Source organism: Scedosporium apiospermum, assembly GCF_000732125.1.
Source record: "Scedosporium apiospermum strain IHEM 14462 chromosome Unknown SEQ_SAPIO_0077, whole genome shotgun sequence".
NCBI lineage: Eukaryota > Fungi > Ascomycota > Sordariomycetes > Microascales > Microascaceae > Scedosporium > Scedosporium apiospermum.
Window position 1 is genome coordinate 310,050 of NW_015971778.1, and position 21,621 is coordinate 331,670.

The 21,621-nt window shown below is 53.5% G+C and overlaps 3 protein-coding genes and 2 pseudogenes across 3 annotated transcripts; 1 reads left to right on the forward strand and 4 right to left on the reverse strand.

Moving 5' to 3' along the window:
- Nucleotides 1-398: 398 nt before the first annotated feature.
- On the forward strand, nt 399-1,875 carry SAPIO_CDS1751 (uncharacterized protein; the record flags this gene model as incomplete). The annotated part of the gene is made up of 5 exons (XM_016784946.1): nt 399-536; nt 612-901; nt 955-997; nt 1,322-1,431; nt 1,545-1,875. The coding sequence occupies 5 exons, from the start codon at nt 399-401 to the stop codon at nt 1,873-1,875; spliced, it is 912 nt and encodes a 303-aa protein (XP_016645243.1).
- A 1,602-nt stretch (nt 1,876-3,477) lies between these two features.
- On the reverse strand, nt 3,478-5,202 carry SAPIO_CDS1752 (annotated as a pseudogene; the record flags this gene model as incomplete).
- Nucleotides 5,203-6,218: 1,016 nt separating this feature from the next.
- On the reverse strand, nt 6,219-7,033 carry SAPIO_CDS1753 (putative Iron-sulfur cluster assembly accessory protein Isa1; the record flags this gene model as incomplete). Its single annotated transcript, XM_016784947.1, has 2 exons — nt 6,219-6,256; nt 6,343-7,033. The coding sequence occupies 2 exons, from the start codon at nt 7,031-7,033 to the stop codon at nt 6,219-6,221; spliced, it is 729 nt and encodes a 242-aa protein (XP_016645244.1).
- Nucleotides 7,034-8,139: 1,106 nt separating this feature from the next.
- On the reverse strand, nt 8,140-10,504 carry SAPIO_CDS1754 (Uncharacterized protein; the record flags this gene model as incomplete). Its single annotated transcript, XM_016784948.1, has 6 exons — nt 8,140-9,142; nt 9,222-9,559; nt 9,632-9,744; nt 9,806-9,962; nt 10,052-10,258; nt 10,421-10,504. The coding sequence occupies 6 exons, from the start codon at nt 10,502-10,504 to the stop codon at nt 8,140-8,142; spliced, it is 1,902 nt and encodes a 633-aa protein (XP_016645245.1).
- A 1,406-nt stretch (nt 10,505-11,910) lies between these two features.
- SAPIO_CDS1755 lies at nt 11,911-13,725 on the reverse strand (annotated as a pseudogene; the record flags this gene model as incomplete).
- Nucleotides 13,726-21,621: the final 7,896 nt, after the last annotated feature.

Here is a 21,621-nt window from a genome sequence, read left to right on the forward strand (position 1 = left end):
GAGTCCAAGGTGCTAGAGAGCCCACCAATCCGCAGACACACGACCGACGCTTTGCCGGTTTCAACGTTGCTCATACGACGAGGATGGCATAGCGCGATTTACCATGGCGCTCGGGAAGACTTCGGTCGTCTCATGAAGCACCGCCTCCACTGATGCTGCGCCGCTTGAAAGTGTACAAATTCATCTCCACCAATATGGTGTCATAAGAGCGTGGGCAGAACGCCATGGCTGATTTGCGCTGGGGAGAGTTTTCTAACAATCGAGGATCCGCACCTGATAAAGGCGAGGTAGCCCTGGCTAATTCCGACAGGCCCCAGAGCATTATACACTACTGTACACCTCGATTCTCTCAATCTTCATACGATGGCTGGCCGCAACTCCAGCTGAGCCAGACGAAAATGGAGGTCGTCGGCGTAATCGCTAGCTGCACAGCCATCGCCAACGTCGTCGCTAAGGCCTATGAGTTTGGTGACAAGATGCGTGACGCACAGGGCCTTTGGGAAGAATATATCACGTCCTTGAAGATGCTTGAGAAGGTGAGGCTGAGTGTGCACCCGCTCTAGTTTGTTGAAGCTCTCCCTGGCCCGCTTCGAAATCTTCCCGAGGATAAGCTCAAGTGTCTCAATGTCAAGGAAGAGCTTGGGCAATATAAGTCCCTTGTCGATGTCTGTGCCAAGATGATGGAAGACATTGCCGAAGAAGTTATGGACTTCCTGAAGAAATACGCTTTGGACAAAAGCAAGGTAGAGCGCATGTCGCAGTGGTTTAAAAGGCAATTCAAGGGATATTTATTTGTCTACAACAAGGAAGACATTCGCCGTCGCATTGAAAACGTGCACCGCGTCGTGGATATTTTCCAACTGGCTGTGACGATGGCCGCTATCGCATTAAATAGCTTTGAGTGAGTTGTGCCTGATTTTCTCCCCCTCATGAACGTGCTGACGATTTGGGCAGTCAATCAACAACCGAGCAGATGCTCCGGGATCTCAGTGGTAAAGTATGCGGCCAGCTCGCAGACTTTAAAGCCCTGAGAAAACAGATTCGGAGCCGCCTTCGAAAAGAGCGTGTGCGAGTTCGGGCGGCCGAAGCCCCTGGGTCAACTGTCGATGAACAGCGGCAGAGAGAACGACGCGGGGAACGACAGGGGCAACGATGACAGAGTTTGAGCCAGCCTAGTGGCCGAGGACTGAGAAGCCGAGATTCTGTGGCACAAGTTGAAGGCTGGCTTGCCGATCAAGCATCTACACCCATTGAGGCAACACATTCGGAGGAAGCTCGGGGAACTACACGGGGTTGTGACGCCCCAGATGAGACTCACCAGGTCGTAGATCAAGGTCTCGCTATGGGTGAGCAGCCTGACTCTAGCACTGCCGAGCTCCCTGCTGAAATTCAAACGCGGGAGGATCTGGTCTCAATTGACGGCTCTGAAGGGTGAGACACCGTCGAGGTTGAATTCCCCAACGGCCAAGTAGCAGTATTCACTGCTAACGCCGCCTTCGTGGATACCTACGGTTCCGGCGCCTCGGGGAGCGATGACGGCGCAGGATCATCCGAGCGAGTCTCGTTGGCGGTGCTCCAGGCAGCGCAGATATGCCGCTTACAGATGCCCAAGAGCTTGTCAACTACATAGTGGAGACCGATAATGCTTCTGAACTTTCCTCATCGGCTTCTGAGACCTTGGGCGCGTCGTCGACGCCATCGATTCCCATTCTCCCCGAAGTCGACGTACTGGTCCCACGGAACACAGCGTATAGAGAGGTGGATGACGTTTTAGGTTTCTGCATTCAACGCATCTTGTTGGACAGTAACACTCAGACCTTCATCCTCCACAGGGTTTTTGTCAAGACCAGCCATGCGACCACGCTGTTTTATTGATGCTGGGCACTGCAGAGCGCATCGAACGGCCACCCTTATGCCTCCCGTTGACTGTTTCCCAAGCAGACCCTGATTGCAAGGGCGGCATACGTACTCCTAGGCGCCGATGTAGCTTGAAGCCTCTCCCACGATGCGCTGGTCAATGTGGACATACCGTTCTCGATGTTGCTAGTTCGGGCAATACCGAATGCCTGCGTCGAAGTGTGTTTGGAGAGGAAACGATTCCAGATGATGCACTTGGAGCTAGCCCCAGGGCGGCTAGTAGGACCACGGTATCCATGCATTCTGAGTCTGCGCACAGCGGGCAGGATGCCGAAAGCGAATATTCTCGTCGACGAGGCTCAGTAATTCCCGAGAGTGCCGGATCCAGCAGATCAGATGATTGATGCGATGAGCAAGCGATGGGCGAAACTGACGAAGGAGGCGAGACAAGTGGAGAAGACGAGGAAAGCGAAGAAGATGAGGCAAGTGAAGCCGGTAGAGCAGAGAGGGAGGATGAAGCCAGCGAGACGACGAGTGAAGACGCAAGTACGGGTGAAGAGCAGGATGAGAGTGAAGTAGATCATCAAAGAGAAGCGAACACCGACGAAGCAGACGAAGGGGGCAGGGCGGCCGGGTGCGGACCGTTTACCGCCCTTCCTTGTCTTCGTTGTTACAAGGACTGCCAAAATCCAACACCCCATTCGCCACACGTCTTAGAACTCGCACTCAAAACACTCGTATACGGGCACGTCTACACACAATCCTACGAGTACCGATGTGGGAGATGCGGCTACAAGAATTGGGCGGTAGTGTCCCCGTAAACTTAGAGCTATAGCTATTTCCAAGCCCAGCGCTCGCCATTAGATTTGCGATAAATACCACCTGAAAAGGTGGAAATCGAAGGCCCGACCTCCCGTTAAAGCTCGTGCAATCTTCTACGAAGTGGCGGCATTTATTAACCCAACTGAATATTGCCCCATTAAAGTGTTCTCACACTTGCCCACGGAATAGTGCGTGGCACTCTAGTCATTGCAAAGATGGTCCGTGGAAGATAGTGTTCACGACATCGGCGGACGGGACCATTGAGTCGTTAGAAATCGATACCATTTGACCTTTTTGGGCCGTGAGTCGGTTGCGGCTTGGGCTTGGGTCGGCCTGCCCGGCCCGGTGTCCATTCTGCCGGTATCTCGGCGTAAGCCGGCAGAGGGTCATGTACTGTTTGATTTTGATTGAAAGTGAGAGGCTACCGTTGAGCTACATCATTTTACCACCAGGGCCTTCGCAGCAGGGGCAGCGGCTTGTAGGACAAAGCAATGCAGCGAGAATGAGGCCAGGGCAGAGAAGCGCTTCTTACCATTGCCGCCCATCCACCCCACCCAACACCTCCCGTCTCCTACGCAGAAGCCATTACTCCAAGCGAGAGTTGGCCTTAGTTTGACTGCCACTTCGACCTTTGGCATGCCCAAGGACCACCATGAGTATCTGATATACATTTGTGATTCTTCATTCGGGTATCCAGTTTCCACCCAGGCATTTCTTCTATACAATTCCCAACTTGATGAGATGACTCTTATGCGCAAACGTCTAATACAACCCATCGTCCTCAGCGAACATCCTCGCTCAAGCCTCCTCCATGACCAAATCCGGATCAATCGCCGTCCCCAAATCCCTATCCTCCAAAAACTGCCTCCCCACCAACTGATCCGGCACATACTGCTGCCTCACCCTCCCATCCTTATAATTCGGCGGGTACTTATACTCCCCGCCGTACCCCAGATCCTGCATCAACCTCGTCGGCGCATTCCTCAAATGCAACGGCACCGGCAACGCCGCGACCCCGGGCTCCTTGAGCGCTGAAAGGGCATTATTCAATCCGCGGTACGCCCTCGTCGACTTGGGGGCCAGGCACAGCGCCACGGTGCAGTGCGCCAGAGGGATACGCGCCTCGGGCATGCCGATTTGCTGCGTCGCCGTGTAGGTCGCCGTCGCCAGCGACAGCATCGAGTTGTCGGCTAGGCCGACGTCTTCGGAGGCCACGACTACGAGGCGTCGCGCGATGAAGAGCGGGTCTTCACCGGATTGGAGCATCCGTGCGAGGTAGTAAAGGGCGGCGTCGGGGTCGTTGCCTCGGATGGATTTGTGGAAGGCGGAGATGGTGTCGTAGTGTTGGTCGCCTGCCCTATCGTAGACGAGCGTTTTCGTGAGAGATGCCTTGATACCCTCCTTTGTGATGTTTTCCCCCTTTTGCCGCGTTAGTGACAGAGCCATCTCGAGGAGGTTGAGAGCCGTCCGCGCGTCGCCGTCACTGAAGGCCGCCAGGTAATTCAACATCTCGTCGTCCAGCAGCGGCGAAACTCGTCTCGCCTCGCTCTCATCTTCCTCCTCGGCCTTGAGAGCCCTCCTTAGGATGGCATTGATGTGCTCCGTCGTCAACTTCTCCAACGTAAACGTCCTACACCGCGAAAGTAAGGCTCCCACCACCCTAAAGGATGGGTTCTCCGTCGTGGCCCCAATAAGTATGACCGTCCCCGCCTCGACCGGCTTAAGAAACACGTCTTGCTGCGCCTTCGTAAACCTATGGATCTCATCGCAGAAAATAATCGTCTTGCGCCCCGTCAAGCCCAACTCATTCGCCGCATCCTGAAACAGCTTCTTCACCTCCGCCACACCCGTGCTCGTCGCATGTATCTCGATAAACCGCGACCCTACCATCCGCGCTATACACCTCGCAATCGTCGTCTTGCCCGTCCCCGAAGCTCCCCAGAGTATCATGGACGGCAACCGATCCGTCTCGATGAGCGACCGCAGCACGCCGTTGGGCCCCACAAGTTCCTGCCCGAACACGTCGTCGAGGGTATCAGGCCTCATGCGCTCCGCCAGCGGCGCCGCGCGGTTCGTCTTGGACTTTTTGGCCGCCGTGGGGGTGTTCGCGGGCGAGATGGTTAGGGCGCCGACGCGGCCTTGCGTTTCGGCTAGCGGCGAGCTGTTGCTCCCGGGGCCATCTTCGAAGCTTCGTTTTTGGCCTGCTAGCTTGGGGGGTTCTTTGGGCGTTTGGCTGCTCGGATTGGGGCGCGAGGGGGTCGCGGAGCGTTTTGCTGAGGGTGTTTGGAAGAAGGCGGCTGCGGCGGGTCGTTTTTGCGAGGAGGTAGAGGAGGATGTGGTGCCGTTCGTACGGGCAGCAGTGCCGTTTAGGGGGGCATTTCCGGAGGAGGAGGAGGAGGATTGGTTGCCGTTTGGTTGGGAGGTGTTGGTGTCGGCGATGAAGTCTTTGCAGAGGGAGTCGAGGTGCTTGTTGATATTGGAGTCTTTGACGGGCTTGTTGCAAGCCGGACAATCGATGATCATTTTTAGTCTTTTTGGGGGGGATCTTCTTCTTTCCCTTTCTTCAGGAGGTGGTTGCTCACGGTTGTAGGAGTGGAATTGATAGCATTGAGGTTTGTGGGGAAGCTTCCGTGTGCACCAAAAAAAGGTAATGGAGATAGAGATATGCTCGATCAAAGCTGAAAATAAATTTGATGGTCTCTCCTTGTTGGGCTCTTTTTTTTAGAAGGGGAACACGGGTGGTTTCTAGAAACTTGACGCGTGCCGTGGATGAATCATTGAAACTTTTGGTGGCACTGGGGTGGCGCCTTGTGGCAGGTGGTGGCGGCTGGCTTCCAGAGCTGGCTTCCTGAGCTGGCTTCCTGAGCCGGAGAAAAGTGTCGTCATCGCCACCACTTTGAGCCTTCCCTCAGCGCTCTCCGAATTCGAGATGAGCCCAAAAGTCAGAGATGGGGAATTGGATGATATTTATGGGAATCGGATCAATTACCTCTCTAGAGTAGGAATATCCCATTCACAGTGACATATTACGAGAACCTAGTTAAGTAAACTACCCGAGGTCCAGAATCTCGCATCTGCTACGAAACAGGACGAACGCCAAATGCCGCCAGCCAGGAGTTGCTACGCCATGCTCCCAAGGCACAATGCATGCTCGTAGGCCATATGCCTACAGCGTCCTTCTTATCGATGAATTAATTGTGAAGAGTTGGTCAATTGACGATATCTACCGGCCCATACCGGGCAACCCTCGATTTCTACCCCAAACGCCTCATGATGCGATTCCTGCGCCAAGAATGATGAATAAAGATACATAGAGGGCTCCCTAGAGCCGAATCTCAGGAAGAAGAAAAAAAACAAAAGCAAGGAAATTTCGATATTTGCAATCCATATTTTTGATAGCCACCGAAACGATGTGGGCATGAACCGATCAAATTCGTGTCTGCCTGGAGGGGAATAGTCTCTGGGACCTCATCTTGCCAGGTGAGCGTATTGCTTCGCCCAAAGGACATGTCTCTTCATGAATTGAGTGAATTCAACACTCATACCATGAAAGACTCACCACAGCCGCAAGATTGTTCTGTCAAAAAAAAGTTAGTATGAACTCTTCCTTAACACCAAGCAACGAAAAAGAAAGGGAGGGTGACAAAGAGATCGAAAACTCACTGATATTCGGGTTCCGAAACACAAACTTCTGACTCAACATATCCTCCTGCCAATGCATCTCACTCCCAATAACACTCATCAAAGCCCGATTATCAATAACCAGCTTGACCCCATCCTGTTCCACCACCTCGTCCAACGCCCCCGGCTTGTCGACATACTCGAGATCGTACGCGAGCCCGCTGCACCCCTTTTGCTTGACACCGACCTTGATGAGCTTCGGTTCGGGCAGGTCGAGAAGCCGGCGCAGCTCGCGGACGGCGTCGGGCGAGAGCGTCATAGCGGCTTTGCGGGGCCGTAGCGCGCGGAAGGAGCGGCGCGCTGGTTTGGGCTTTTGTTCTTGCGTGGATGTGGTGGTGGTGGCTGCGGAGGTTTGCTTCGGCGTTGGGACCTCGGTGGCGGCAGAGGCTTCTTCACGTTCCTGGGGAGCTGGGGAGGGTGGCATCGGTGGCCCGAGGGGATAGGCTCGAGGAAGCGCCTTGGCAGCGGCTGCAGTGGCGGCAGAAGTGACGCTGGGTGTGGTGGCCTCGGCGGCGCTGCTGTACCAGGCTGCGGGGAAATCGTAGGGCGGCGGCGCGGAGGAGGGCGTTGCTGTCCTCGATTCCATGATCCATCGTCTGCCGGCTTGGGCGGGGAGCCGGAGGAGACGCGTGGAATGCACCACCGTCCGTGTTACGGTCTGTCGTGCGAACATTGTTGTGTTGTGTCTGGTTTTGGTTGTGTTTGGAAGAGATATGAGAGAGGGAAAAAAAAATGTGGTGGGTGGTGGGTCGGCTTGGATCGGAAATATGTTGTTGGAAAAACGACGCTCAAAATGTTGTGTGGGCGAGGGGAAAAATCGGAGATGCTATCGATGGAGACGAGGTTGTTGGCGCATTGCCGAGACTGCGCGAGAGGTCTGTTATTTTCCGGGTATTCGAGAAGTTGCGGCTTGGCTTTCGTGGAACTTGTAGGAAGAAAGAGGGTTTATTTGTAAAGGTGGTGATGCAGAACGGGACAATGGAGTCTTGGGGATGCTTTTTGTTGGATGAGAAATCGAACCAGAAAAGTAGAGCTCGGCTCCGAGCTGCAACGAACAAATACAACTGGACAGAAGCAAGAAAAGGGCGAAAATGGTAGGGATCAGCGACCATTAAGAAGTACCACAGTACCGGACATTCTGGATACAGTGTGACTGATTTGTCTCCCAAGCGACCAATGGGCACGCAGCTATTTGTCACGTCGGACCTTGTTCTGCCCTTGCCTGCCCTTGCCACTTGCCCACCAGGGTTCCACAGTTCCACAGTTTGCTGAGCTTTCTTCCGCGGAAGACGATGGAGTCCTTGGAAATGACTGAACCAAACGCCGCCTGACTAAAAGAATCAGACCGCGATAAGATTAGACTTGGGGGAGACTCCCCAATAGCAGCGTCGCCAAATGCAATACACTTCCGAGGACTCGGACCCGTCAGGGTACTCGACTGACTCCATCGTCCGGGCATTATTGATGCAGGCAGATCGAATATCGAATTAGAACGCTGCTTATTGCACTAAAACCTGGATTCGAGCCTCCAAGGTACCCTTCGTACCGTTCGTCCCATTCCAACGGGCTCTCCCTTGCCAGTGAAGATGCCCCTGTGACGTAAGAGGGGGGCCAAAAGGGTCCTTCCTTCCTCCAGGTCAATACACAAAGATTGCGTGAAGCTTCGTCAAAATGTTTCTTCCCCATCAAGCAGCTCCGAGGAGAGCAAATTCTCACGCCTAAAACAGATGCTCATTTTCATTACATCAAACACAACCCTACAACAACCCTGCCGCACCGCTACACATCTACCTCTACAGACAACCTCACATCCCCCACCGCCTCCCTCGCCATCTTCTTCAACAGCGTCCTCTCATCCGCCTCCCTAAACCTCTCCCACCTATCCAGCCCTTCCGTCGCCTGAATGCTCAGCGTCTCATACCCCTGCTTAATCACCTCCGCCACCTGCAAGCTCGTCAACTGCTGCCTGCCCTTCTTAGCCCCTCCTCCCCCTCCATCCGCGAGCATCTGCTTATAGTGCGTGCTCACGCTAACAAGCGTATCAATCGAATTACTATTCCGACTCCCTAGCCCGAAATTATCCCTAAACTTAACCAGCACATCCCCCGTCTCGACCACTTTGTAAAACAAATCATCGTACGCCGCCGGCGTCGGCAGGAACGATTCTCCAGCCGACAGCGCCAACGCGAGCACGTTGACCACGTGATCGAGCAACGTGCCGACGTTGGGCAGGTCCTTGACGTCGGCCGTGTACGTCGTCAAGAAGCGGATCAGCGACAGCAGCGACCGGAAGAGCTCAGCCCAGTGGTAGGCAAGCCGCGTCTTCGTGCGCGACATGTACGAGAGGATGCGCAGCGTTATGCCCACGCAGAGCGTGTAGAGCCCGACGTCGAGCCGCCGCCGGAGGTTGTGGTTGATGCCGTCCATCATGGTGTCGAGGAGCGCTGCTGCTAGCGGACGCTCGCCTTTTACGAGGGGGAGGTGCGGTTGGCGCTGGCGGCAGAGCCGGACCGTCGTTTTGCTGTCGTCGCTGCATATGCGCCGGCATATGCTGGCGTCTTCGATGAGGAGTCGGAACACCATTAGGCTCAGGTGGGAGTAGTGCGTCGTTCGCGATGAGAGGTAGGCATGATGGAGGAGGTAGGATGTGAGAGAGAGGTAGCTGGCGAAAGGTTGCTCGCCATCCTTTTCTGGAGGGAGCGTTATGAGGTTTATGCAGAAGAGCTTGTTGACGTGCGTGAAATCATACGTCGCGAGCAATATCGCTGCCTCTACGCCTGGTCTGAAGCGAAGCGAGTTAGCAGGGGAAGACGTCTCCCTTCCGATCTGTAGAGATATCGGGACGACGGGGTAAGACTCACAGCTCCGTAAACATCCTCTTCACGGTTTCAGCGTCATACACCTTTTTCCTTTCCGGCTTCTTCCCAGGAGCGATAGCCCCCAACCCAATCATCGTAAGTGTACTACTGAGCGACCACGCCTCAGGAATATCATCCTGGACGTCGACATACTGGCCCCTCAGCTTCTGGCACGTAGCGCCGACACACCGTATGATCTTTTGTATCGTCGCCTCGTTGACGAAGTCGCTGAGGCGGAGTTGGTAGGGGTTCTGGAACTCGAACTTGTTGTAGTTGGCGAGGAGGCCGAGGAGGGTGAAGGGTTGAACGATGGATTGCGCTGAGTCGCAGTCTTGGATGAACTGGTGGGGGTAACATTTCTGTTAGCCTCCGGAACGAAAAGAAAGACGACAAATGCCGAGGTGTGGTTGTACCTTCATTATGGAGGGGAAAAGATCCCGTTGGATGAGATAGGTCAACAAGGTAGTCTGGTGAGCCCCAGCCGTAAACGCAAGCAGAACCTCGACCGCCTTCTGCCGTAGCTCGACTATGACCATCAGCAAGAAAACTCAACTTCGCGACAACTTAAGGCCCAGCCATGAACGTACAAGGTTTCCTCCCCGAGCGGGCTATGCCGTCCATGGCGCCCACAAACTCCGTCAACACCGCGTCGACATTATCAATCCCCGCCAGCAGAGCAATGATGGCCGAGCTCGGGTGCGCGTACTTTTTCGACAGCACGCAGGACAGGAATACGCTCAGAGTCTATATGCGCAGTGTAAGAGATTGTTATTCTTTTTTATTACTATCGGGGATTCGAAGAGTAAAGGGGGATAGAAGGAGCAAGAACGGACCTCGAGGGCATGGATATCGGAGTCGTTCCTCCCATCTTTAGCCACGGCCACGGCTGTCGAAAAGAGGGATCGTGTCTGGGTTTCGAGGTGGAGGAGGTCGGTCGGGTTTAGGGCGTCGAGAATGCGCTTGAGGGAAGGGCGGTCGGGGCGTAGGAGGAAGAATTCGCGCCAAAAGCCTTCAGATTTCTCGCCGTCGTCTTCATCGTCCTAGATATGGCGAGTGCATTAGCTGGTCTAAGTCCTTTAAACTGTTGAGAGCTCAAGGTAGTATGCAAGGGCGGGTGCAACTGTGCGATAGGGAATCAAGTTGGTGGCAATCCAACGCAAGGCTAGATATTGTCGATTCAAGACCAGCAAGGACATTTTCACCTTAAAGAGCGACTCGTAAAGATGCACCACCTTTGGCTGGAAGACCTCGGGCGGGAGCTGCCTCGTCAGGGGCGACGGCTCCATATTTCTCCCCTCCCCCCTTTCTTTTTCTTTACTTTCCAAAAGAAAAAACCTGTAAAAGATTCTGGTGCGCCGTGGAATGGAGAAAGATATTCTTCCTCTCTTACGTCTTGATCAGCTTGTCGGGGCCAGTGCCGTGGAGGAGGGAAAAAGAAAAAGGAGCGACGTGGTCGGAAGGCCTGGTCGTTCGTCGCTCTTGCGTTATCGCAATCGATAATTTTGGGAAGCGTGACGATTTGAGCATCGAGTAATGTTACTTGTCCTGAGGTACCTTGACCAGGCTAATTCTGGTGAATTTCGCCAATCCAGGTTCCTGAGATTGACAAGGTACAGTACGTACTGTAATAATGTTAGCGAACAACAGAGGGAAGAACAAGGCTTGTGTCTTCGACGCTTCTGCACACGCGACCACGTCAACGAGAAGAAGCCTTTCTTGGCAAGACTCGACAGTTTCGACAATACTCTATTGTTTCAACATCATGGGCCAAGGAATTCGACGAGGATAAGCTTTTTTTTTTTTTTTTTTTTTTTTTTTTTTTTCTTCAATGCCGCGACAAACAACGCAAAACCATCGATGCCCTGTCTTGCTCCAGACCTGGTCCTTGACAGAGATCTTCGAAACGTGCTCGAGCTGTCCGAAAATCCAAAGCAATAAGAAGCGGAACAAAATGTAAAACATGGCCCTTGTGATCTGCGGCTGATCCCGTTTCCCCAAAGAACCGGGGGCCGATGTCAATAGGAACAACCGAATTATCACATCAAACATTCCCGTCCGTCAGTCTCGAGCATCACAGTTATAAGCTTCTAGGCCTCGAGTCGCAAATCGAGTATATGTATGGTGAATCTACTCTAAAAAGCAATATTACCAAGGAATATATATCTAAGGCGCTATGGCTGTATCAGACCCATCTATGAGGCAGAAGCAAGAAAAAAGAAAAGAAGTAGAAAATGAGAAACGCCTATTGACCCAACTTGTCTGGAATCATGTCCAGAGAATGAGACCCGAGAAAAGAAAAGAAAAGTATGCATGTCACCAGAGCGAGCCCATACAGTGAGCCGCATGACAAGAAAATAAACCGCCCATATATCCCGTTTCCAATGAAAACCCAAGACAAATGAAAAAACTCTAGTCAGAGCGCCCGATATCTATGAGAAAAAGACAGCACGCTATGCTGTAACAAGAAACGAAACAGTTCCGCCAAAAAAAAAAAAAAAAGTCCCCCCAAACGATTAAAAAAAAAAAAAAAAAAAACAGAGTAAAACAGAAGCGGGAAAATGTTGGGCAAGAGAAGACAAGACACCAGTCTCAAACTCAAGCTGTAAGAAAAAGCCACAGCCAGGTGAAACAAGGTATCAAGCCCAGATAACCCACACCCTTGAGGTTGGTTTGTTAGCAGCCAGCCGGTCTTTCAAGCCAACTGCCCCACGCCCCAAACCCCCGGTGATACCTCATCCAAATCATCCAATCCCCTCGCCCAACCAAGCACATAAGCCTTCAGGGCCTTCCACCGTGCACACCTCCTCTCCTCAGGCACCTTGTCAACTGCATTGTCCCAGACCAAGCCCCTCGCGAGAGCAGCCTCATCGTTGCACCGCATATCGTCAATGGAAAGCTGCGAGGCAGCCGTGCAAAGCTCCTCATCAAAGGCGCGGGCCGACGCGGGGTAGCCGAGGGTGAGGTAGTTGTAGACCTGGGTGATGAAGGCGTCGTCGAACTCGGTGGCGATGCGGGCTTCTTTTTCTTCGGGGGTGAGCTTGCTCTTGTTGTTGCAGCGGAGGGGTTGAGGGCGGCTTGATGGGCAGGTTCCAAGAGATTGGAAGGGGCTGAGACCTAAGCCTTGCGGAGGGCTGGTGCTCGGGGTTGGTGGTGCGCGGTGGTTGGCGGCCGACAAGTTGGTGAAGCTTCCCCAGAGACCGCCCGTTACGGGCGTCGGTGGCGGAGAGAGCGCGGGCGGTTCCTGCTCGGGAGTGCGACGTTGCCGGCTGACGATGGAAAGATACGACGATGAGTCGGGGGTAAATTCACTAACACCAGTAGCAGCAGCGGCAGCAACATTTCCGGTGTCCCTGCGCGCCGTCGAGCTGGAATTGTTGTAGCAGTATCCGCCCCAAAGTCCGCATTTCTGCGTCGGATCACGGCGCTGCTCCTCCAATGCTCGAAGCGTATAGGGCAAATCGGTCGAGAGCTTGCAAACCTCGGGCGACGCGCACCGGGGGAAGACGATGTCATCTCCTAGCAGAGGCGGAGACGCCGCCCTCCGCATCACGTCGAACTCCATGTCGAATCCCTCCTCATCGTCCGAGTCGTTGACGACGCAGACGATCTTCTTTTTCTTCATCATCATCTTCCGCTTCTGCGGGGAAGGGCGTACAGGTACGGGCGCCAACAGGTGGGGTTGGGAAACATCATCAGCATGGTCGGGTGGGGGAGATGGGCGGGGGTCTACGTTCGCAGCAGAGTCCCGGGCCTCATCTTCCTCGTCGTCGCTCAGCACCTTATCCCTAAACCAATCACTCTCGGGCTCGGACTCGACGTCCCTCATGCCATCCAACTCGGCCCCCTCAACGTTGTTATAGTTGTTATCGTTGTAACGGTACCGCTGGGTCTGGCGCCACTCGCGGACTTTCTGCTCGGCATGCTCCTGCATAACCTTGTGCCACCACCCCAAATCCGTTGACCTCCTCCTCAACCTCTCCGCACCGCCGTTCCGCACTCTCCGCCGCGCATACGACGATCCTGGCCCTGCTGCTCCTCCGACCTGACGAGGGGCAGCAAGCAGAGGGGACCTCGATTCCTCGGCCGTAGTCTCCCCATCGTCGCTATCGCGAAAGTACGCTTGACCGGAGGTCACGCGAGCGTTCGGAAACGCAGCAGCATCGTGGAGTTGACGCTCGGCACGGCGGGCGGCTAGTTCGAGGAGGAGGAAGTCATCTTCGGATTCGTGGTCGTCGAGGGCAAGGTTCTGCGGACGAGGACGGCGGTGGTAGTTGGGGCCGGGCACGGCGCGGCGCTTGGATTTTCCGGAGCTAGAGGAGTGTTTGTGGTGGCGCGTGTAGGGGGTGACGACGTCCGAGGGCTTCACGCGACGGGAGGTGTTATCGGTGAGTTGGGGACCGTAGCGTCGGTGGGGGCGGAGAGGGAGGGTGTCGACAGGGGAGCCGGAGCGCGGGGAGGCATCGGGGGTGAGCTCAGGCATGGGGACGAAGGTGGACTTGGTCGCCATTGGTGTTAATGGTGGGTTTTGTCGTGGGTGGTGTTGGTGAATGGTATTAGTCGTGGTCGTGGAGGTGAAGGAGCTCCGAGTCGTTTACGTCGAGATTCGAGGGCTAAATGGAGGGCTCCGACCGTTTCGGGGGCGGTTAAAGCGTCGAAAGCGGGACGCGGGGGAGGGCATGGACAATTCTCGAGGCGATCGAGAACCGATTGGAGCCATAGAACTGTAGGGCTGGTAAGGTGAGGAGTGTTTCGATACCGCTGGGGAGGGCGTCACAGTGGTAGCTTGGGAGTGAGGGCGACGATATGGATATGGATATGGATATGGATATGAATATGAGTATGGATATGGATATGGATACGAGTTTAGAGCTATATTGGATTCTCGCCCTGCTGGAAGCAGAGTGAGCATGGAAATCGAAGGATCTAGTCTCTAGGAGGTGAAGAAGAGGCGAGAGTATGCGTGAGAGAAGAGACGAAGGATCAAAGCAGATCTCGGTTTGGAAAGAGATTGAATACGGGAAAGCAAGGCGAAGCCGGAGGAGAGTAAAAGAGTAAGCGCGATATTAGCAAAAGGGGTCGTTCGTTCGGGCTGAGGTACAAGAAACACCCAAGTATTAATACCAACTTGGCTCTAGCACAGGAACCAGGCGAGCCATAAATACGACTTGGAAATTGAAGCATTGAGCTTTTTCGTTGCTGCGCACTCGCAGGGGCACGAGGGGATACAAGAGATACAAGAGAAGCAAGTAGGAGCGCTAGTGACGCCAAGTATTTCCAAGGTAGTTTCATGGCGGCCTAGTATGACCTAGTTATGCGGCAGGTGGGGACTCGGTACCCGAAGTCTACATGGATTGGCTGGGATGATGGGACTTTCCCTCTTTTTTCTTTTTCGGTCCTCGTCCAGCTTCGGTTCTTCCTTCTAGTGTGGGAAAATGGAAAATGACATTTGATGTATACTTGTACCTGCACAGTGTTGGTGGGAGAAAGGAAAGCACAGCCAGCCTCCAGACCTGACAAGGTGTGTTGAGAGAGGAAATGGACCACACAATTGATCGAATACGTCGTACGTCAGCCGAACCTGCGACGAGATCAGCCCAAGAACCACTCGACATATGATGCTTCGTACGAAGGAAAAGCGGGCAACTCGATGACCCCCAACCGGCATGCCAAGAGGAGCCAAGGCGACGAGAGAATGCAGGCAGAACCCACTTCCAGGATGTTGCGGGTGGCTTGGGCGCTGGGACGTAAGATGGTCTTCTTCGCTCTTATTTTCTCAGGCGGCAGCCAATACGAGAATAGGGATTAAATCCAGTGAGCCCAGAGCAGCCCAGGCAGGCAATTAGGAGCTTATGAAGTGGGATTGCCGGAATGGCGCACTGTGGGGGTACTTGAGCTGGATCCCGTTTTATTTGCCCTTTTGGGTAGGTTGGACCCGAGCCGAATGGTTCGAATGGTCTGTTCGTTTGTGTCTGGTTCTGCCTGTCTTGTCTGGGCCGTCTTTTATGTCTCGTCTTGAGATCTTGCCCGGAATATATTCGTGTTTGGCATCTGGTGCAAAATGGCACCATGCGTGAAGTATCTGTGTTTGAATCGGAGTTTGCTGGCATTTCAGCTATCTTATCCCACGGCGGGCATCTCTTCTATCTTGTATAAGACGATAGAGGCCGATTACGCACAACTAGCCAGGTCTGACGAAGCCATTCGATCATCGATCAATGACCTTTGAGGAGCGCTAATTCAAGCTCAGTGGGTCTCGTCAGGTCCAGGCGAGGCCAGCAACAGCACAGCCAGGCCAGCCCCTCAGGGCAACGAGTAATGCCTCACGATGTCCTGCACTACCGCTAACATACTAGACCCTACAGGAAAAGTACCCAAGACCGAGGAACGCTAAAGAGGCCCAAGACTGACGCCGTCCCCCGCGCTAACGGACGACGGCGCCACGCAGCAACTGCGATTCTGCATGAAAAGGGAAAGAAAAGCGGCGAATCTCGGGATGGGGGAACCAGCATTCCCTTTCATTTCATTGCGAGTTTTGCCTTGTAGCGTAAGGTTAGTTTCGATCGCGGTGGAGCTGTATTTCATCTTGACAAGGGGCGAGGTTGGGGGGCTTCTTTGAGAGTTTGCATGAAACCCAGGGTTGCTTTCTCGTTTTTTTTTTTCCCCCTTCCCGCTGCCCAACTTGGATTTTTCAGGCTGCCCAATCTCAATGCTGGAAAATGATAGTTATTCTCTTGGGAGTAGACGAGGCCCGGTTTCGTGAAAAATTTCCGGTTTTGACCAGCCCTGCAGGATGACGAAACGGTGAACGCAGCTGAGAGGGATGATGCAGTGCAGCCTTTTTTTTTTTTTTTTCGATAGCTCGCTCAATCGTCAATCTCAAGGCAAGACAGCAAGACATCATCCCCATGGCAAGATGAAATAAAAATGGAATAAAAAAAATAGAATAAAATTGAAAATACAAGAGGACCGCAAATCCAAACACGGCACGCAAAATTGTTGCCCGTCCCATCGGCTTCCTCTTCCGGCGGCGACTATCACGCCTCTTTCATTTCCCAAATCTATAGCATCCCTATAACATCGAGAAAATTAAGAGAAAAATTAAACGGAACCACCCGTTGTCTCCTTTACCGCTCTTCCTCGTTGGATGATGATATTTTTTATATTTTCCTAGGTTTTTGATAGGGGGCTTGCTGCATGGACATTGTCTCATAGGCTCGCCAGTTCGTGTCTTACCTCGCTGATCTGGCCTCACCGGTCTGCCCATTTTTTCGTGTGGCATCAGTGAATGGCTGATGCTCCTTGCAGCTTTCGTTTCAATGTTCAAACATCACCTTTTTCGTGGCATTCCAGGAGTGGGAACGCTTGGGCTGCGGAATGCAATTGACTTTCTGTGGCTCCACCTTTTTTTCTCGTTTTAATTCACCTCGTTGCTCGTTGCACAGGGACACGAGGACCCCGACTCGACTTGGACCAAGGACATCGTGGGAAACAGGCTTGTTTTGCTAATTTTGCCATGCCACGTTGATTTACCGAACCGAAATCCATGATTCCCATTCGTGTTGTCGGTTAACTTTACTTTGGGATCCAAAATCACCGCATCGTCTCATGCTCCAAATGCAGCTCCCACGCGAGAAATCCAATGCCCTCCAACCCCATCTTCAATACCTCAATACTTAGCACCGTTCCAAACACACGAGGCCCAGGCCCGGGAAAGGCAGAAAAATAATTAGACCAAAAAGTAAATCTTCAGCCCCTACTTCGTACAAGGCAAAATCATCAAGTAAAATTAACGCTTTTCCATCTTTGATCTCTTTCCCTTCCCTCCATGAGAAAAGCTGATCGGTCCTTATTGGTGTTGCCTGGATCAAGGCTACTACTACCAGTGCAACCCCCAACCACGCAGTTACACTAACAGTTTCTGCTCCACATGTCTGGCATATCTTCACTTCCTTTCCTCCGGTTTGTTTTCTAGTTTGACGAGCAAGATCTAGATCTCGGTTCTTTAGAGAGGGGAAGGGCAGGGGACGATCACAACTCACTACTGCCCGCGCACCATGTCACCCAAGGTCAAACATGACCGCCACCACCCCCAAGATTCACTAATGCTTACTCGCATAGCCGAGCTTGGCTACGAAAGTGGTCAAGTGTCTCGATTCGCTATGCAGCTGGATAAGAAGGGAGGGAACTCGCGAAGGCTGAGGTCATGATTGATGTGAGCAGAATCATGTGAAAATTGCTGCTCCTCCTTCAATCCCCTGTCATCCCTTGTAAACCTGCTGCTTTTCGATGATCCTCGAACAAAATTGTTCGTTCTCCGGCCCGACTTCAATGGGAGGGTGTAGAGAATCTCCATGTAATGCCAATCAATACCAGAGGGCAAAGCCCTCTTCTGCTTTTTCTGCAAACAACTTCATAGCCGCCACGTCGACGATCCCAGCTCCGCTCGTCCATAAGCTCGATGACGCCGCCAAGACAACTTGACCCGAGACGCGCTTCCCCATTGAATGCAAACAAGTGAATGCCCCACCGCGACTGCGTTTCCCCGCAATGTGCAATGTGAAATGTGCAATGTCTTCTTCGTGGCCCCCTTCCCTCCGACTGCGACCACGACCACAGAAGGATCACCGGGGAGGAGGGGAACCTTGTTGAAGGTTGTATTTCGTGTGTTTTATTTTGGAACGAGGAGGGAGCCCTCGGGACTTTACGCTCTTAGTGAAATGCGGGGGACGGGGGAAGAGGACATGTTTAATCAACCGTTCTCTTCTCTCTTGTAGCAGAGAGTCACGCAGAGTAAGACTCGGGTTTCGACGGAAGGGGACGTCTGGGGAAAAGCAAGCTGAGGAGGGGGAGGGGCAGGGTTCGAGACGCAGTGCTTGGCGCGTCTCGCTGGAGATGTGCAGACGCGAGGTTCGTACGTTTGAGCGAGAGGGTTTACGTACTGCATTTGGGGTGTTGGGCGCATGCCATGCGTGATGCAAGGAGGGCCAGCTCAAATGGATATGCCAGATGCTGGATCCATCGATGGGCTCGCGTGGAAGAGAGCCCGAGTAGATCCGCTCTCCACATTCTGTCGACGCAGATCGGCCGCCACGGCGGTGCACCTGAGCGATTTTCTCGTGTTGGAGGGGTGGCCGCCGTCTTCCCCGTATCACATGTATTCCTGGCGTACTGTAGCCGTGGTCGAACCTGACCAGTCGCCGTCTCGAGCTCGTCGTGCTTGATTGATCGTACAACGTCCGAGGAGTATTGCAATGAAAGGGTGCCGCCTCTTCACCCAATCCTGGCGAGGATAGAAAGTCAACGGCCTTCTCACTCCAATACTCCCCGGCAGACCTTTGCTGGTCATCATTGTGAGAGTATGGTCTCCGATGGAAGAATCCCCTGTGATATTCAGATCGTAGTCACGGAACACCGAGGAAGGCAAGACCTGCCGTAGAGTCCATATTCTCCCCCATAAAGTTGTACATACAATTGTCGCCTCGGTCCGGCCTCCCTACTAGCTGCCAGGGGCTTGAAATCCCACGTGCCATATGCCTTGCCCCGTACCTCCAAAGTGTCAGCCTTCCATAGCCAACACAGTCGTGACGGGGTAGATGACGGGGAAATTGACAGGAGCAGGACTGGAGTAAAGACTCCTGGGTACTGCAAACAGCCGTCTTCCTCCCATGTGCCTTCACTCACCTGGAAACTCCGTCCCTGGTCAAGCTTCATCTCGCGAGGTAGTAGAATCAGGACCGGCTAGTTTGGGCGACCCTCCAAGCCACAGACCGAATAGCTGACCTCTTTACTCCCACTCATCCTCAAACCCGGCCCCGGGGAAAGCGCGGGTTTCCTCGGTGGGTGTGACAGTCAGGATCACGGCTCCCAGCCATGGCCTCGCCAGCCATCTGTGTCACAGTTCCCGGCCCCCTGCATCACAACAGCCTTCAGAACGACCGAACGACCCATGATGGGGCCTGGAAAGCAAGGCCTGGACGAAGCAATCCAAGGGTTCTTGCAGCATCTTTGGTTGCCGTCCAGGTTTATTGCGTCGTTTGGGGAAGGCTGTGTCTTCCCGCCCAGTCATACCGAGAAAATGCAATGCGTGAAACGCCATTTACCTCATAACCCGAATGCAATTAGGAACCAAACACGGCAGCGCGCATGGTGCGGGTTGCCATCCGAGGACGGTAATGTTCTGAACATCGATGGACTGAGAGAGGCGTGTGGACGCAGGAGCTGGCGCTCACAGCAGCAGTCATTTCGAGTCCCAGAGTCTGTTTTCTTCTTCGCTCTTCTCATACTCGACGAGGGTGGCTCGAGGAGGCTGTGGGCACGCCGCGATGGCCGTGGAGCCCTGACTAATATCACGATGGGAGCAATCCACAGCCCCAATCCCCTCAGCGACTCAAGTCACTGCCATCTGGACCATAGGTAGAAGAGTCAAAGTCTTCCCGACTGCCAAATGCACCGAATGCCAAAAGACAAGGAGCCAAGCATAGCAAGATACATTACTTGGTCACTCTGGCCTACTCGCCACACGCTCCGCCCCAGGATAGATATCCCGCTCTAACGTGGTTGCCTCACGAAAGAGAGTGTGATAGGAGCCACTACCCACATCTGCAGTTGCGCTGCCACCGTTGCCACCGCTTCTGCCGCCCCTGCCTCTTCCGCGTCTTTCCTCCTCCTTTGCTACGTTGCGGCCGTGGGCCGGATAGGCATGAACAAATTACGGGTACAAAGTTGGAAAAGACGCAGAGACAACAAGCAGCACCGCCAAATGGCGTCTTCTTTGCGAACAATCTTCCTCAAAGGTAAGCATGCATCCAAAACCGTTTTGCGATGGCGACGATAGCAGGTTCATATCTACTTAATGTCATCCTGGACCCTTTAGCTTGGATGGAGTAACATCGATGCAAGGTACTGCACCGGAAAAAAAGGAATGTCTGTCGGCAGTAACCCTTGGCGTGGTATCCCATTGGCGGGAGAGGGCGTGTGATTCGCAAGAGTTCTAGGCTAGAAACCGGTTACGATCCCAGGGTGCTTTGCGTGCTCGAGATATCAACCCTATAACCCACTAAGGTGAACTCTAAGTGGGAAGCCAGGAGAGAAAAAGGGCCTTGCGCCATCCACTGGGGCGAAGGGGGCCAAGAGACGGGAAAGGAGGATTCTCGCTTAAGAGTAGATTAAAACAAGGGGGGTTTCTAAGCTTGAGGGAGTCAGGATCGGGGGCATTTTAGCGATGAATCGATTGGTAAGAAACTTAAAGTCTCGCATTCAGGCTGAATGAGATGATGATAGCGATTGGGAGGGATGGACTTCGACATCCTGTGGGCGGTTCCGTGTGGATGATGATTGTGTGGTGGCGAGTTGGGGCGCGGCGTGAAGCCATCCTTGAGGATTGAGGTACGCCAAGAATAAGCAATATGGAGGGGAAAGGAGGATTCCCGCCGAGATGGTTCTCATCCAGGCCATGAGGAATGCTGTCTCCGTGTGTTGATACGGCGATTGGGTAAAGTTATCCCGTGTCCGGACGATCCGGCGTCGGTTGACAGAGGGGAGGGAGAATAGCATCTCACTCTTGGGATGGAAGCCTGGCCTCAATCCTGGAAAGAATTGGCGATACACAGTGAACACGGCTTAATTAAGCTCTTAGTGAAAGGGATTGGGACTTTATTTGGTAGTTTATATCCTTCGACTCATACTGCGCATGTCGTGGCGGAAAGTGGTCGCGTGGACGGGCCCTGGCTGGATCGGCAGTCGGAGATGTTGATCAGGGTCTCTCCACAACCAGATCGTGAGCTCGATCCATAGCTCCATAGCTTAAAAGAGAGCTAGGGCCAGAAATTCCCACAGCCGTTTGCGGATGAACTGCGTCGATGTGAATCCGGCCATGCCATTGATGCGGAAAACGTTCGGGCCTGGTTGACCACTGGATACGCCCAGTTGGTGTCTTCTGCAGTAGTTGTAACGGTGGTGGAGGAGGCTAGCGTGTCAAGGGAGATTTTGGGTGGTATCCGATCCATCTTGAAAGGGGCATTCGGGAAAGCACACGAGGGAGCGTAGCATTTTGCGATGCCGGACCATGAGGTCAAAATGCCAACTGCCGTACACTTGCCTGCTAGTGTGCTTGTCGTGGAACCAAGCCTAAGCTTTTACTAGGCTTGTGGTGGGCATCATCAAGAAATGCCTCGCTCACCCTCGTCCAGCCTAGTCACGACGTTTGACTTAAAAATTCCATCAAAACCATTCGATGAGCCGATGGGCTTCCCGGACGAGTTCCTGGTGTTGGCGGGTTCCCGGATATCATCTCCGATGTGCAAGTACCGCAAAGTACCTTGCAGGATGCGTTGCGTCGAACCACAGAAACGGTGAACAAATGACTGACACAATAAAAAGGTCCCAAATTAAGGTCAAAAACAAA